This window comes from Pseudophryne corroboree, chromosome 6, assembly GCF_028390025.1.
Source record: "Pseudophryne corroboree isolate aPseCor3 chromosome 6, aPseCor3.hap2, whole genome shotgun sequence".
Classification (NCBI taxonomy): Eukaryota; Metazoa; Chordata; class Amphibia; order Anura; family Myobatrachidae; genus Pseudophryne; species Pseudophryne corroboree.
This window is the reverse complement of record NC_086449.1, coordinates 65,630,521-65,648,262: the sequence shown is the minus strand read 5'-3', so window position 1 is coordinate 65,648,262 and position 17,742 is coordinate 65,630,521. Positions and strand designations below refer to the sequence as shown.

Genomic DNA, 17,742 nt, shown 5'->3' with positions numbered 1-17,742 from the left:
ATATATATATATACTTGCAGACATACAAAACATAATTACCTGACATGTCCCATCAGATTACGGTGAGAACGCATCTCTGTCCGTTCCGTGATGTCTGTAAGTATGTACAAACATATAAATAATAGACCATTAGTGCTGAGCAAATGAAATATTACACGTAATGTAACAATGGTGCTCTGAAAACCAGACTGATGGTGATTTATTACACTGTGGCAGGAGAGGAGTCAGTTGCTACAATATAAATAAGCCAAAAACGGTAGCAATTTGCACAGCATATATAATGATTTGTTGGGAAAAGCCTAACTGGGTGCAAATGTACCCACAAAAAAAAGAAAAAAAGATTTTTTGCCGATAGATGCTTTAGGTAGTTGCAAATGTAATTATGGATGACATAAGCTAGTTCATTGGTTGCCCATAGTTACCTCCAGGTATGGCTTTGAAATTAAATTAGTCAGTGTATACAGCAATCAATCTGGTAATAAATAAATCTCTAAAATTGCTCCATGTGGAGCACAAGACATGGGTCTTATTCTGGAGGATCTAATGAAAATTAAGCTCGTCAGAACATGCCCAATGTGATAGCTTAATTGACGGAAGCCTGAACTCACACATGGGGGGTCATTCCGAGTTGTTCGCTTGCTAGCAGATTTTAGCAGCATAACACACGCTAGACCGTCGCCCTCTGGGAGTGAATCTTAGCTTAGCAGAATTGCGAATGAAAGATTAGCAGAATTGCGAATAGAAAATTCTTAGAAGTTTCTGAGTAGCTCGAGACTTTCTCCTACACTGCGATCAGCTCAGCCCATTTCGTTCCTGGTTTGACGTCACAAACACTCCCTGCGTTCGGCAAGTCACTCCCTCATTTCTCCAGACACTCCCGCGTTTTATCCTGGCACGCCTGGGTTTTCCGCACTCTCCCAGAAAATGGCCAGTTTCCGCCCAGAAACACCCACTTCCTGTCAATCCCACTCTGATCACTTCAACAATGGAAATTCTTTGTTCGGACATGAGTAAATCTACTAAGTTTTGAGCTAAAATACTTAGCGCATGCATACTGCGTACCAAGCGCATGCGCATTTTCGCCTTAATCGCTCCGTTGCGAAAATCGGCAACGAGCGAACAACTCGGAATGACGCTCATGTGCCCTGCGCTTTTATCTTCATATGTAAAACTCACATTGTACATTGTTAACACACCTGGCACCTGGTGTTGAAATAATCATCCAGGTGGGGTTGAAATAATCCTTTTAGTGCAAACAGCAGCAGCAGATTGGTACTAATATAGCAGCTGACTGGCCAGGTGCTCAGACCTACTTGTAATGCTCAGGTAAATGTGTTAAATCAATCCTGTCTGGATACATGGTGGGACATCATCCACAGCACCTGCCAGACTGGACATGAAGTGATTGGAGGAGCGGGACTTGAAAGCAGCTTAGCCGGCAATTGGAAGCAGAACTGTGTATGGTATCAGCACCGTCTGGGCAGCAAATATTGGCTCTTGCTGGAAATAAATCGCTGTAGGGTCCCACTTTTTTAGACACTTGAAGTGTCATTCCAAGTGGCTAACAACTATGAACCTAAGTGGCTTTCAAGTCCTGCTCCTCTGATTATTGCATATTTAGTCCAGCAGGAGCTATGGAACATATCCTACTTCTGATGCTTTAACAATGATAGGTGTGTCTGTATCCACATTAGCAATGCCTATCTCCTCCTGCTCCATACACTTAGTGCACTTCTTCCAAAGGGGGTACTCCAAGGTTTGAGGGAACGTCCCCACCTGCCCCCTTTGTAAGCTGCCCACAGTCCTTCATTTTCTGCTTGAGCCTGCAGAAGACGTCAGGCCATATGAAATGTAATGATCACGTATTCCCATTGCTGCAGACCATACTTTTCTAGCAATAACTCAATGAAATATTAATATTCCCAAGTCTCTAATGTTTACATTTTGAACTTACTCCTTCTTGGAAAAGTAAACAAAATAAATGATCTTACGTAACACTAATGTTCTATACAATGTTGTTCCATGTTGCAATTTGTCTGTAAAACCTCATTAATTAACACTGTATATTTGTTTTATTGGTAAAAATATAAAAAAGGCACTTGCAAATATGCCTCAGGCACAACTGCCTTACCAATACTCCTTTATCTTCATATGTAAAACTCACATTGTTCATTGCTAACATACCACCCTCACCAAGCTACCATTTATAAACAATGAGGGTAATAATTATGTCGACAGTTAAGAGGTCGACCCCATATGATTGACATGCATTAGGTTGAGAGGTCCAAAAGGTCAACATGATCAGAAGTTCTACAGGTAAAATGTAGAGAGTGCTTAAGGTCGGCAGGTACAAACGGTTGACATGACAATGGTCAACACGCATATGTTTTTTGTCATGTTTTTCCAGCTTTTAATTCATTTTCTATCCATGAGAGCCCATGAGAGGACCCGTTTCCACTAACGGTGGTCACAAAAGATGAAACTAAAAATGTAATGTCCAAAACCACAAAAAAAGGTTTGCTGAACATTTTGTGTTGACAATTTTCATGTAGACCACTTGATGATTTTGACCTTTTGTACCTGTTGGTCTTTTCCACTGTCTATCTTTTTCATGTCGACCACTTAACCCAATAGCCATTTTGATCCTGTCGGCCATATGCATGTCAAACTTATGGGGTCAACCTATTGACCGTTAAGCAAGTTACTGTTGATCCATTGAGCCACACCCAGACTATGCTTACCATCTTTATAACTTTGCTGACTGTGCAGACAGTGGGTGTCTCCTTATCACTGCATCAGTGATCTCTTGCCATATTCTATACTTGGGTCTAGCCCTAATATTCAGCAGTCAATTATGTATTTTGTCCATTGCTGCATTTACAATTATATCAAGTTCCTTCAGACTGAAATGTGTCTATCTTTCTTTCCTTTTTTGGGGGGCTGCCATTTGTGCCTCTTGGCTTGTGCCATGGCTTTTCTGCCACATTCCTCTGCATAATGCTGGTCTCTGGATTTTGTATATTCTCATCTTCCTCTGTAGTTGGCACAGGAGGAACATTGTTACCATGTCATGCATCTGCAGCAACCTGGAAACCAGCAGTTATTATTTCAAATCCTTTTGCTACTTGGTCCATTCTGCAATGGATGTGGAATCTCAGGCCCTTCATACCTCATAGCATGTCTAGATGACATTGTAGTTTTTAGCTCTGACTGGAAGTTGCACCTGCCAATGGTGGAGGCAGTGTTACAGTCTCTATGGGCACATGGATTCACTGCTAACCTGGAGAAGTGTTCCATTGGAATGGTAAAGGTAAAGTATCTGGGGTATATTGTAGCCTGAGGAAGTTCAAATCTCAGCCCAGCAAAGTGGAAGCAATCCTCACATGGCCTAAGCCAAAATGTCACAACTCAGAACGTTCCTGGGTTTGGTGGGCTATTATCATAGGCTCATAGGCGATTTTGCCACCAGATCAGCAGCCTTAACTGAATGTCTGTGGAAACAGTTTCCAGACAAGAAAGTGTGGACAAGGCCAGCAGAAACTGCTTGGCAGGATTTAAAGCAAGCATTATGTGTAGAGCCTGTACTACAAGCCCCTGATTTAAGAAAAAAATGTGTGCTGCAGACTGATGCCTCTTGAACAGGGTTAGGGGCAGTCCTTTCCCAAGAGGTAGCAGGGAAGAGAACCCTATTCTCTACCTTAGCCAGAAACTGCTGCCCAGAGAACACAAGTACTTAACTGCAAAGCAGTGGTACTTGGCAATACAATGGACAGTGCAGTAACTTAGATACTATTTGTTGTGAAGAGAATTCCTGCTTATCACTGACCATGCACTCTTACGATGGATGCACAGAAACAAGGAGGTGAATGCTTGTGGTATTCACTGGTTTCTGATCTTACAACAATTCAAATTTGAGGTGCAGCATCATCCATGGAATGAGCACCTTTATGCTGTCTAGAAAGTTTATGAGTCCTGAGCCTCCTAGCAACCCTGTGGTGAAGCTAGGGGAGGCGGAGGACAGTGAAGAAGGGGATCAGTGGAAGCTAGTGGAGTGGTGTGTTCACAGACATATGGCACAAATAGGTATGGGCGAGGCAGAGAACTCACCAGGGGAATTCATAGCTTAACCAGAGTGGTTGACACTAAATGGGAGCAGTGTGTCAGGGACAGCACAATTCCACATGAGGTTAATGTGCAACTGCAGGATTGGAACAGCAGCAATAGGTTTGATGGAATCCGGTCCGGGTTTAAGCTGAGTCTCTTGTAAACCACAGCTGGGCTAATCATTTGATCTTGTCTGATGTCTTTAAAAATGTGTTTTCTTTAATAGGTCATTTCTTCTGATGCCAGCAAGTGGCCAGGCGATACATGGGAGTCTGGGGTTATGTTAGGAGCCATTTGAAATATGTACTGTTTGTGATTACCTGAACTTGGAATGTTACACTGCTGTTGAAAGAACTGCCTGTAAACCTGACCTGCAAAACCTGCATGTAAAGCTGTATCCTACCCAAGGTAGAAATAAAGTGTATTGGATTATACTTATTCTATGTGATTCCTGTCACATATGTCACCCGAAAAGGGACACAAGTGGTGGACAGTATCCACAGCAAACCCTAAACAGATCCACACATAGCGGCAGTGAGACACATTGCACAATTCTACCTGATGCACAGCAAATTGGTGAGTGTGAATCTTTAAGCAACAGTGGATACATGTATATGTGTGGTTTTTTTTTGCAAGCTGTGCTCATTGTAAAGCAGTTATTAATTCCTGTGTATGTATGGGCCAGGAACACAGGGAATGATTTGCAGTGTTAAGAGTAACCTGCTGCAATAGTGTGTAGGAAACTGGCTTACCCTGGCCATTTAAATAAGTCTACTAAATTTATATATGAGAAGCAGGGATATGCCTAAGTATTGATTTTCTGCTACAGCACTCTGAGGTGTCCACGCACAAAAAGAATGTACATTTGACTATATTTTGTCTTATAGTTTTGATTTGCTCTCGTTATCTTCCCCCCTAATACCAACCATTAGCCATATCCAATTAGGTCTAATCCTTTCTTATTTCTTTCTGTGCTTCCTATTCCTCTGTGGACTCTCATCCACGATCCAAGGTGTACAGCGCCATAGTGTGGCTCTTGTTTTACCTTGCCTAACGTGGAAAGCAGATCCACACATTTTATGGTCTTATCTTTCTTTAAATCTCCCAATTCTATCATTCGTATATAGGTGTACTCTCATTGGTAGATAGCCTCTCTACTATCATACCACGCTGCTAATGCCCTATCTCGTCCGATCTTGGAAGCCAAACATCGTCGGGCTGGGTCAGTACCTTGAGAGGAGACTCCCTGGGAATACCCGGTGTTGTAGAGTAGGAACTATTCCCCTTCTTTTGAAGGGTGGACACCAATAGCAGTATCACCACTAATTGCTTTTTTCCTCTTCTTATCTTTTTCTTTACATCTCTATAAGCATCAGGTGACGAAAAAGTAAACAATTCTAATATGTACTATACGGAGTAACGGGTGACTAGCAAAGTGCACAGTATTGACCCAATTTAAGTGGTCCTTCTAAGACTCAACACTGACCTCCTCTCTGGGTCCCATTAATACAGAACATCTGTTCTGGTCAGGAGAAACAGGTGTCAGACTATCAGGTGTCTGCAGCCTTTCTAATATCTCTCTTGTGATTTACAGACCAAAATATTTTAATATTTTCTCACACTCTCATCATTTTACACTCCTTTTCTTTTGGATCGCAGATGGGTAATTATTTTAATCTTGATTAATAAATATATGTTTTGATTAGCTTCATTATTGAAGAATTCTTCTTCTTTTCATAAGAGTGCGCCCACACAAGAGCTTTCTTTCCTCTTTCCTCGTCAGTACATGTACTTTCTAGCTCTTGGCGCACCACCAACAGGGACTATAATTGAAGGGTCTTATTTTCCTTTCTAGCAATTGTAATTGTCCATTTTTGTTTTTTTACTATCTGTTGTTTACCAACCACACACCAGTGCCCAGTCGCTCTTCCTTGTTGATTGCTGTAATGTTGCCAGACTTTGCTAGCTAAGATTCTGTTCATGTTGCCAGACCTTGCTGGCTAAGTTATGTTTTGGTGTGCTGGTGTTTAAATCTCACCACACCTGTTGTTGTTATGTTCCTTCTCTCAAGTATGTAATTCTCTTTTGGGCACTGGTTTACCTATAACTGAGCTGTAGGAGGAGGCATAGAGGGGAGGAACCAGCACACCCAGTGGAAGAAATTTAAAGTGCACTTGCTCCATTGGACCCTTCTATACCCCATCATACTAATTCTGTACCCAATATCCCTTATGGACTACGCTAGATATATAAATGTCTTATTTATTATTTGTACAGGGAGTAAGAAACAGTTTATATGATATTTTGCTTTGCACAATATATGCGGTCATCCCATCATGTTTATGTATACCATTGATGAGCAGCAAGTGCACTTTTTAGCCATACGTTTCTCTGGATATGGGGATTATTAATACGACCTTATATAATAAGCCTACGAATAGGAATACAGTATTACACGCTCAAAGTTTCCATACTAATTCATAAAAATTTAGTTTACCATGCTCCCAGTTTATATGAGCTAGAAGAATTTGTAAGGAGGTTTCTGAGGCTGAGGCACATATTGATTTGATGCAAAAAAAAATCTTATAATATTTAGTGTATACATAATTATTTGCCCCTGTGGTCAAGTAGACTAGTGTTGTGTTGTCTACATTACTATGGTGTCAATGGTAAATGGGATTGGGCAATGGCGTTGCCGCTCTGTTTGTGGTTTGTCTCACTGTGTATGTCTATGTAATGGTAAGTTTTGTTTGTACACTTTTCTTTTTCTGATAAAACATTAAAATGTCCAAAAGCTCATCTTAGGAGTGGATCCAGACAAATGTATGTCAAAGTAATACTCAAATGAAAATAAATGAAAGGATAGATCAAAGGCGATAACACAATCTTTACAATAAAATATACGTCACATGTTCTGTTGTCCCATGGGGTAATTGCTGTGCCAAAAGTTTCTTATTGTTCAGACGTCAAGCATGAAAAAGAGGAGATAATACAATATATGTGTAGTATTGCTTTAAGACACTGGAAATAAACAGCCTGTGAGTGTCCAGAAAAAGAGGCCTAATGTGCCAGAGCCCAATTTGATAGTAGGTAGGGATAGTATCTCGCCACCACTCCGCAGATAATTTTGGACGTACCAAAACTCACATCAAGAAGAGTAAGGACAGATATGTAAAGGTATCTTTCAATACTATATCCACTGTGTCATAAGGCAAGGAAGGAGTTTTGAACAATAAACGTACCCCACTCACTTTTGGAGGGGGATTGTTCCCACGTATAAAGGTATCTTTCAAATCAGTATGCAGCCAAATTTGTCTAATACCACAAATAGAAGGTTCCTCCAACCTCCACCACGATGTGCACCAGAAAAATATTGGGTATGTCTAGATAGTATCCAGTATTACTTGTCCTAGACTGTTTCTCGCTTAAGTAGATTTTGTTCCAGGTGACCCAAAAAGTGAAGAAGAGAAAAGCTCCAGAGATAGAGAAATCCCGTCCCAGCGGAGAAACAACAAAGATTCAGCAGCCTTTCTGTATGTCAAAGTAAATTCACCCTGGGTTCTGAAATTATGTTTTTTCTATGTCATAAATAGAACATTGATAATGCTAGAACCAATGATAAAGAACGCTTGATATTTAAAAAAAATATATATTTTAATAGACAATACTAAAAAAACATGAAAATGTATTGACCTCTAATAATAGATGGTAATTGGCTGATATTATAGAACTCGCATGTGTGCACAATGCTAAAACCAGAAAATTCAAATAATAAATGTCAGTACATTTAGACAAAAAGCCAGTTTTTCAGATAGTTCAGCCCTGATATTAGAAATGAAAGTTTCTCACTGACAGCAACATATCAGGGAAAGTGTCCAGATTCCTCTCATAGAGCTCAAAAGCTCAATTATCCACCGTTAGAATGTAACAAAAATTGATAGGCGTGCTAGCAGCCTCAGTGAAAACTTAGCAGCTTTTTCTGTATGCTGACGAACCTGATTAGGTATCCATAGCAGGACATTCAGAAAAGGGTGGAATTACCGCTGCAAGCAATCACAGCACTTGGTCCACAAAACTGATGTCTAGCTTGGAGCATCCACTGCGGGAATGGTGGGCATGGCTGTACTTCAGCTTTGGTGGCCAGGACTAATGTCAAAGTGGATGATTCACCAGAGCTGGCAGTTACAGCATGAGATCCACATGGCTGACAGTCACGGCAAGGCAACCACCGCAATGAGTGGTTATCATGGCTATAATTCGCTTGATTAGCTGGAGCACATGGTGCACACAATGGAGCTTCCTCTATGTGTTTCTCCGCTATAATTATTAGAAGCTCCATTGTGTGCACCATATGCTCCAGCTAATCAAGCAGAATTATAGCCGTGATAACCTCTCATTGCGGTGGTCAACCATATGGATCTAATACCATCTATTATTAGAGGTCAATACATTTTCATATTGTCAGTGTGCAGTATATATAGTTGGAGGACAGTGCAGAATTTTGCTGACCACCAGTATATAATATATAGCAGTATGGTACAGTAAGCCACTGCTCTACCTACCTCTGTGTCGTCAAGTATACTATCAATCCATACCTGTGGTGCATTTTAGTTGTGTGCAGTATACATAGTAGGAGGACAATGCAGAATTTTGCTGACCACCAGTATATAATATATAGCAGTACGGTACAGTAGGCCATTGCTATTGATATATTACTGGCATATAATTCCACACATTAAAAAATGGAGAACAAAAATGTGGAGGGTAAAATAGGGAAAGATCAAGATCCACTTCCACCTTGTGCTGAAGCTGCTGCCAGTAGTCATGGCCGAGACGATAAAATGCCATCAACGTCATCTGCCAAGGCTGATGCCCGATGTCATAGCAAAGAACATGTAAAATACAAAAAACAAAAGTTCAGTAAAATTACCCAAAATTCTAAATTAAAAGCGTCTGATGAGAAGCGTAAACTTGCCAATATGCCATTTACAACACGGAGTGGCAAGGAACGGCTGAGGCCCTGGCCTCTGTTCATGGCTAGTGGTTCAGATTCACATGAGGATGGAAGCACTCATCCACTTGCTAGAAAACTGCAGTGCCACTCCTAAATGGGCCAGGTGTTTGTGTCGGCCACTTGGGTAACTTAGCTTAGCCATCCAGCAACCTTGGTGTACCTCTTTTTTTCTTTTCATCATGTACTGTTTGGGGACTATTTTTTTAAAATCTGCCACCCTGTCTGACACTGCAGTGCCACTCCTAGATGGGCCAGGTGTTTGTGTCAGCCACTTGGTTCGCTTAGCTTAGCCACACAGCTACCTCATTGCACCTCTTTTTTTCTTTGTATCATGTGCTGTTTGGGGACTATTTTTTAAATCTGCCATTTTGTCTGACACTGCAGTGCCACTCCTAGATGGGCCAGGTGTTTGTGTCGGACACTTGGGTCGCTTAGCTTAGCCATCCAGCGACCTTGGTGCACCTCTTTTTTTCTTTGCATCATGTGCTGTTTGCGGACTATTTTTTAAATCAGCCATCCTGTCTGATTGTGTCGGGCCACTTGGGTCGCTTAGCTTAGTCACACAGCTACCTCATTGCACCTCTTTTTTTCTTTGTATCATGTGCTGTTTGGGGACTATTTTTTAAATCAGCCATCCTGTCTGATTGTGTCGGGCCACTTGGGTCGCTTAGCTTAGTCACACAGCTACCTCATTGCACCTCTTTTTTTCTTTGTATCATGTGCTGTTTGGGGACTATTTTTTAAATCTGCCATCCTGTCTGACACTGCAGTGCCACTCCTAGATGGGCCAGGTGTTTGTGTCGGCCACTTGGGTCACTTAGCTTAGCCATCCAGCGACCTTGATGCACCTCTTTTTTTTCTTTGCATCATGTACTGTTTGGGGACTATTTTTTAAATCGGCCATCCTGTCTGACACTGCAGTGCCACTCCTAGATGGGCCAGGTGTTTGTGTCGGCCACTTGGGTCACTTAGCTTAGCCATCCAGCGACCTTGGTGCACCTCTTTTTTTCTTTGCATCATGTGCTGTTTGGGGACTATTTTTTAAATCGGCCATCCTGTCTGATTGTGTCGGCCACTTGGGTCGCTTAGCTTAGTCACACAGCTACCTCATTGCACCTCTTTTTTTCTTTGTATCATGTGCTGTTTGGGGACTATTTTTTAAATCTGCCATCCTGTCTGACACTGCAGTGCCACTCCTAGATGGGCCAGGTGTTTGTGTCGGCCACTTGGGTCACTTAGCTTAGCCATCCAGCGACCTTGGTGCACCTCTTTTTTTTCTTTGCATCATGTGCTGTTTGGGGACTATTTTTAAAATCGGACATCCTGTCTGACACTGCAGTGCCACTCCTAGATGGGCCAGGTATTTGTGTCGGCCACTTGGGTCGCTTAGCTTAGTCACACAGCTACCTCATTGCACCTCTTTTTTTCTTTGTATCATGTGCTGTTTGGGGACTATTTTTTAAATCTGCCATCCTGTCTGACACTGCAGTGCCACTCCTAGATGGGCCAGGTGTTTGTGTCGGACACTTGTGTTGCTTAGCATAGCCATCCAGCTACCTTGGTGCACCTCTTTTTTTTCTTTGCATTATGTGCTGTTTGGGGACTAGTTTTTAAAACTGCCATCCTGTCTGCCACTGCAGTGCCACTCCTAGAAGGGCCACGTGTTTGTGCCACACATTTGTGTTGCTTAGCTTAGTCATCCAATGACCTCAGTGCATCCTTTAAATCTAAAATCAATGTTGTGAGGTGTTCAGAATAAACTGGAAATGAGTGGAAATTAATGTTATTGAGGTTAATAATACTGTAGGATTAAAATTACCCCCAAATTCTGGTATTTTTGTTATTTTTACTTGTTTTTCGGAAAATCATCCAGATCCAAAACCAAAACCTGAAAGGGTGATTTTGGCAAAACCAATCCAGATCCAAAACACGATCAGGGATCCAGATCCAAAACCAAAACACAATACATGAAAAGTGCCCGCCGCACATCTCTACTAAATAATGGACACATATGGCATGAGTAAAAGAGATATCCTGCCATACTGGTCCGACAGGAGAACGGGAGGTCGAGCCGCTAAAAAGAGTGGCGCCCGGTTCATGGTCAGTACCGCTGGGACATCTGTTGAAGCGGTAAGCAATCCAGCTCCGGATAATAGTCACAGTGAGAGAGTGACAGACGGAGCTCATGCACTTAATTCCAGTATGATATCTTTACCAAACCGGTTTATCCAATAGTAAGAACATTACTACTATATAGAATAAAGGAAAACACTCATTTTGGAACTGTCTCTAAAGTGCTATATATTTCTATAACAAAAAGTCTACACACCAAAGTGTCAGCTGTTATTAATCACACCAGACTGACGGAACATTGGTACTAACAAAGAACATATACTGAATATTGCATCATTTACTAGTGCACTAGTACTGTGGGACTATTATATATATATTTTATGCCGAGTGTGGATTCTTTGTTGAATTGAATATAATAATAGTTTTTATTAATGTAAATTTTTTAACTGATTGTGATTTAATTTACAATATGAATAAATTTGTTCAAATGCACATGTAGTCTGCTTGCGCTCTCTTTTTTTCCTTTAATCTACTTTTAGTTTGAAGAAAGGTTCTATAAATTTAGGTTTAGTGTTTTGATGTAGCTAAGGACAAAGTGTGTAGTGCAAAAATCAGGACTACTTGCCACAATTTGACAATATAAATGTGAAATATTAACTGTCAAAGCCACAGGTTCCCAAACACGGTCCTCAAGTGGACACTTACTGCTAGTCTATGCCTACTTTTTCCCATTCACTTCCTGGCTCTGTGACAGCAGACATACTCTGCTATTTTGGCTACTGATAAAGATATCTGGGAACTTGCACAGACCTCTGTATGCTCTGGCAGCAGGGTGCAAAGAACATGGACCACTGTAGACCTTAGCAAGCTGCTGCCACATACCATTGGCTGTTTTTCCAGGCAATATTTAGCACCTTTGACCTCTGACCATGGGTGCATAATATACCATCTTCTGATAACTTTCCAGGGTATGTGACTTCTGACCTCTGAGTGCATATTTTCTGTGCAGTATTTTTTTGTGGGTTTCCTGAAAGGTGGCACTTGCAGGTTGGGACTGGCCTGTCTTTGCAGCAGGTATCAATATGAAGTAACATTGCTCTTTTACAACAACATTGTTTATTTAGTAACATATTTTCAACTGACCATCTGTACAATCTTTGTAATTATTGTGTTCTGCAAAGTGTAACAGAATTAACTTGGGTGAAGCTGCCCTGCATGATCACTGTGTGCAATTGTCTGTTATCTGTAAATGCATTAAAAATCTACAAAGTCTCATTTATACACATTGAGGAAGTTATACAAATTGGTGCTGTGGTAAAGGGTAGGAAAAACTGTCATGTTGGAGAGAAGTTAAATGGCATTGACCAGGCTTACCCATTTACACTGCACTGTGACCTGGGTCCTTCCCAGGACCAACCCTGCGAGCTAACCAGGTTGGATTCCCGAGTCACATGACCCGTGTTAACCCTTTCTTACCGAGCCACTCCCGTGTTATCACAGCAATAACACAAGTTTTTAATGCCAGTGGAATAGGGGTATTATAGTGCATATCCAGCTTAACTGGCTAAGAATTATTGGGTATACAATGCAAATTATTGCACTACTTGCCCCAGCTCCCTTCATTTATTTGTATAACTTTTTCATACCTATTTGTCAGTTTCCTTACTACATTTTACCGTATTTTCTTATAGTTTACTGATATCATTTAACATGGATGAATTTCCTTTTATGAAAATGAGAAAATATTTTTTAAACCAATGCACTACACCAAGATAACTGCTATTCTCTCTCCTGTGTGTTGTATACCAGTGTATTAGGTGTCAGTAGTACCACCCCTTATACCATGATAGTGACAAATTATATTCACAAATAAATAATCATCTCAGGCAATTTAGGGAGTTTCATTATACACATTGTTTATTACATTGCACTGGTACATATGATCAGCTACAGATGTTTCTCCTCCCCGGTCTGTAACAAGACTGGTTTATATAAAACACTTCTCACATTCAAAAAGAGAAACATTTCCTTACATGTAACCATATTGCAGTGATACAAGGTGACTTACTTATGAAACACAGGCTACATTCAGGCCCCCAGAGTTACTACTCATGTGATTAATACACGTTATATTTCTAGTAAAACACTTGCTGCATTCAGTGGCTGATTCAGATGTATAAGGAATTACACAGCCGCAGGGAAGTAGATGTGCAATTCTGTACAAATACTATTGAAACACAGCAGGAGGCATCTGTAAGAGATAGACACCTCCTGCATGCATCTGCAAGATCCCAGTGCTGTATCTGAGGTGATGGTTCAATATAGAAAAATGTAAAGTTATGCACCTTGGGACTGAGAACAATCGGGCAGCCTATAAATTAAATGGGGAAATTGCAGGGGAGACAGTAGTGGAAAGAGATTTGGGGTGCTCATTGATAATAGACTTAGTAGCAGATCCCAATGTCAAAGTGCAGCAACAAAAGCAAATAAGGTATTAGGATGCATAAAACAGGGAATGGAGACAAGGGATGTGAGTATAATCCTGCCACTGTACAAATCATTGGTACGGCCACACCATGAATATTGTGTACAGTTCTGGGAACCACACTATAAAAAAGATATCTTGGAACTACAAAGGCTTCAGAGGCAAGCCACCAAACTGATCAAGGGGTTAGAGGCACTGGACTATGAGGAAAGGCTTACTAGGTTAGATATGTTTATACTCGAAAAGAGGCCTCTAAGAGGAGACGTTATTAATATTTACAAGTATATAAAGGGACAATACCAGGATCTATCAGGTGATTTGTTTATAGAAAAGGCTCTACACAGTACACGTGGGCACTCTCTGAGGTTGGAGGAGAGAAAGTTTCAAACCAAACGTAGAAAATGGTTCTTCACAGTAATGGCAGTAAACATTTTGAAATCTCTGCCAGAGAAGGTAGTAATGGCGGATTCAGTTAATATGTTTAAAAATTGATTAGATAAATTTCTAGATGAACGAAATATCCAAGGATATAGCATTTAAAGGAAGAGAATGTTAGAAAAAGCATGAATTATAGCTGTTATTTAGATCTATAAATATAACTTAATCTGGGTCATTATAGTTAACAAGTCATATACTGAGTAATGTAAGAATTATAATACAGGTTGAACTCAAGGGACATTTTGTCTTTTTTTCAACCTTATCTACTATGTCATTATGTTACTATGACAATTGCAATCACTGGTCAAGACTCACAATGTTTGCAGACTATGGTCAGTCTGCATAATCTGAAGCTTCCTCAGACTGGCCGTAGGATACGGAAACCCAAGTCCATAAAGTCTGCATCCAAAGAAGCCGACCCTAAACCACCACCATTGTAAAAACATTGCCAGTTGCTGCCCCCTTAAATTCCACAGCATGTCATTCTGCTGTGGTGCCAAGGGGCTGTGAGCTATATCACAAGACCCAGTCTGCACATACACAGAACATGTCTTGTGCCTGTGCAGACCCCTAAACATCAGATTTGTCTATAAACCATATGGTTTATGTACAAAGCTAAATTATGTCCTTAGAGCATTTATATGTTTCCTAATCTGATGTCTAACAAGACTTGACTTACACTGAAAACATTTGCTGCATTCAGATCATTTAAATGTATTCTCTCTTGTGTGAATCATCTGATGTTTCACAAGATGTGACTTGCAGAGAAAACATTTGCTGCATTCTGAACATGTAAATGGTTTCTCTCCTGTGTGAATCCTTTGATGTATAAGAAGAGATGACTTTCGGGGAAAACATTTGTTGCATTCAGAACATGTAAATGGTTTCTCTCCTGTGTGACTCATCTGATGTTTCACAAGATGTGACTTGCAGAGAAAACATTGGCTGCATTCTGAACATGTAAATGGTTTCTCTCCTGTGTGAATCCTCTGATGTATAAGAAGAGATGACTTTCGGGAAAAACATTTGTTGCATTCAGAACATGTAAATGGTTTCTCTCCTGATGTTTCACAAGATGTGACTTGCAGAGAAAACATTTGCTGCATTCTGAACATGTAAATGGTTTCTCTCCTGTGTGAATCCTTTGATGTATAAGAAGAGATGACTTTCGGGGAAAACATTTGTTGCATTCAGAACATGTAAATGGTTTCTCTCCTGTGTGACTCCTATGATGTATAACAAGAGATGACTTTTGGGAAAAACATTTGTTGCATTCAGAACATGTAAATGGTCTCTTTCCTGTGTGACTCATCTGATGTTCCACAAGATGTGACTTGCAGAGAAAACATTGGCTGCATTCAGAACATGTAAATGGTTTTTCTCCTGTGTGAATCCTCTGATGTATAACAAGAGATGACTTTTGGGAAAAACATTTGCTGCACTCAGAACATGTAAATGGTTTCTCTCCTGTGTGAATCCTCTGATGTATAACAAGAGGTGACTTTTGGGAAAAGCATTTGCTGCACTCAGAACATGTAAATGGTTTCTCTCCTGTGTGAATCCTCTGATGTATAACAAGAGATGACTTTAGGGAAAAACACTTGCTGCACTCAGAACATGTAAATGGTTTCTCTTCTGTATGACTACTCTGATGTGTGAGAAGATGTGATTTATATGTAAAGCTTCTGTCACACTCAGAGCACAGATGTGGTTTCTCTCCTGTGAGACTCATCATGTATTAGATGATAAACAAATTAGCTGCAGAAGTTTTTTGCTTATCAGAAAATTAAAATGTTTTTTGTAAATTCTCCAAAGGTATAAGAAGAAATTATATCTGTATTTGCCTTGATTAGCGATCAATGTCCCTTTCCACAATGTATTGTAATATTCTCAATAGAAATTGTGCACATTTGTCCTGTAACAAAAAAAGATTATATTAAAAAGAATAAAGGTTACAGGGGTAATTCTACTTTTACAGTAATAGATTTTTTTTTTAATTTGGACCATGATATATATTTATATAGACTAACAAACATAGGATCTGATTCAGCTTCAGTTGCAGATATGCTAAATTAGCAATAATGCAACTGCTTGTGATCACATGCTGGGGGCTGCCTAGAACAGGGCAAGAACACCCAGTGTGCAAATGGCCACCAGCGATGTGATCGCATATCAGAAATGATCCATACTGAATAGGGCCCATGATCCAGTCATTTACTAATGTTTTTTTTTTTTTTACCAAATTGCTCAAATGTCCTAATTTCCAGACAGATGAGGCACAGAGTAATGTGGAGGAGTTTATGGTGGAGCTGTCACATAGATTCTTCCTTATAGATACCAGATATAAAGAAGTATATGTATCTTTAAAGGAGCTGCCACATAGATCCCTTTATATACCTGATGCAGAGTAATTTATAAGACACTATGAAGGCGTGGCACCTAAATACCACTTTATATTTACTAACCTGATGCACAGAGTAATATGTAATGTACTACACATGCAGACAACAAGCCAGACACAGAACAGCAGAAACAAAACCCAGCTTATGTCTGAAAGAGGATGACTCGGGAATTTCCCTTGTCTATATTGTAGTGTAAGAGGGTTAAAAATCCCAGGTTTGACAAGACAAAATCTTGGGTCATGTCATAAAGGTGCAAAAATTAATAGTTAATACAAAATATAAAATATAAAGATAACAGTAATATATCCTTTTACATATAATTCAATGATTAAACTATTTCACCATATTTACGTTTAAACATTTTAATTTTAGAAAACAAGACAATACTGTATCTACAAATGTATTTCATGTATCAGTATTTATTTTTTATAATATATTTAACTTACTCTGGACATTCTTCCTCTGTGTCTCTCTTACAGATCCATCCTCCCAGCTCTCCAACCAGTAACTCATCCAGCAGCTCCTCCATCAGCTATCAGTGGCCTGATACAGCCTATTTATAGTCACTCCTCCCCATCTCTCCTCATTTGTTCCCAGGATGACCAGAAGGAATTCTTACACTGAGAGGTGACATGTAAATTAGGTTCTCATAACATTAGTATATAGTCATTCAGCACATCAGCTTCTCGTGCCCAGCTCCCTGTCTTGTAAATGAGGTGTAAATATTCCTATGGTTACTGACTACAATGGTAAATGTTAATTACACCCTGGCAGGGTAACGCCTTGCATTCTAATTAGATCACAGCAGCCTCTGGCCTCCTGTTGTGTCACCAAAGGAACCTTTTGTTTAGGAGTCACCTATTGTCCAGGCAGAGTATCAGCAGAAAGAGCTGTTCTACATATCAGCAGGAATGTAACAATTATTCAGTACAAAACTCTTTCATAAAGAAGCAAACAATTATATTTGTACAGACTAATGTTTGTACAGCTATGATATAATTTTGTGTCTCATGATCTTAAAGACATTCTGATATAAATGATGATGAAAAGATAGAGGATATGGGAACCTCAAGGTACATCCTGCAACTGTATACACTGGATCCAACCCAGTAACTGTTATGTTAACAAATAGGGTGTGGATATGTCACATGGTGCTCCTTTGTATATATATATAGCAAAGACGATCTAGGTGGCACTCAGAATATACTGCACGGCACAAGCAGGTT

At 40.1% G+C, this 17,742-nt stretch overlaps 1 protein-coding gene and 1 pseudogene across 1 annotated transcript; one reads left to right on the top strand and one right to left on the bottom strand.

Annotated features, from left to right (window-relative positions):
• Positions 1–5,256: 5,256 nt before the first annotated feature.
• Positions 5,257–5,375, top strand: LOC134937117 (5S ribosomal RNA; annotated as a pseudogene).
• Positions 5,376–14,818: 9,443 nt separating this feature from the next.
• On the bottom strand, positions 14,819–15,220 carry LOC134934282 (gastrula zinc finger protein XlCGF71.1-like). Its single transcript, XM_063929749.1, has one exon. It carries the CDS (start codon positions 15,218–15,220, stop codon positions 14,819–14,821), a length of 402 nt encoding a protein of 133 aa, XP_063785819.1.
• Between the last annotated feature and the right edge of the window lie 2,522 nt (positions 15,221–17,742).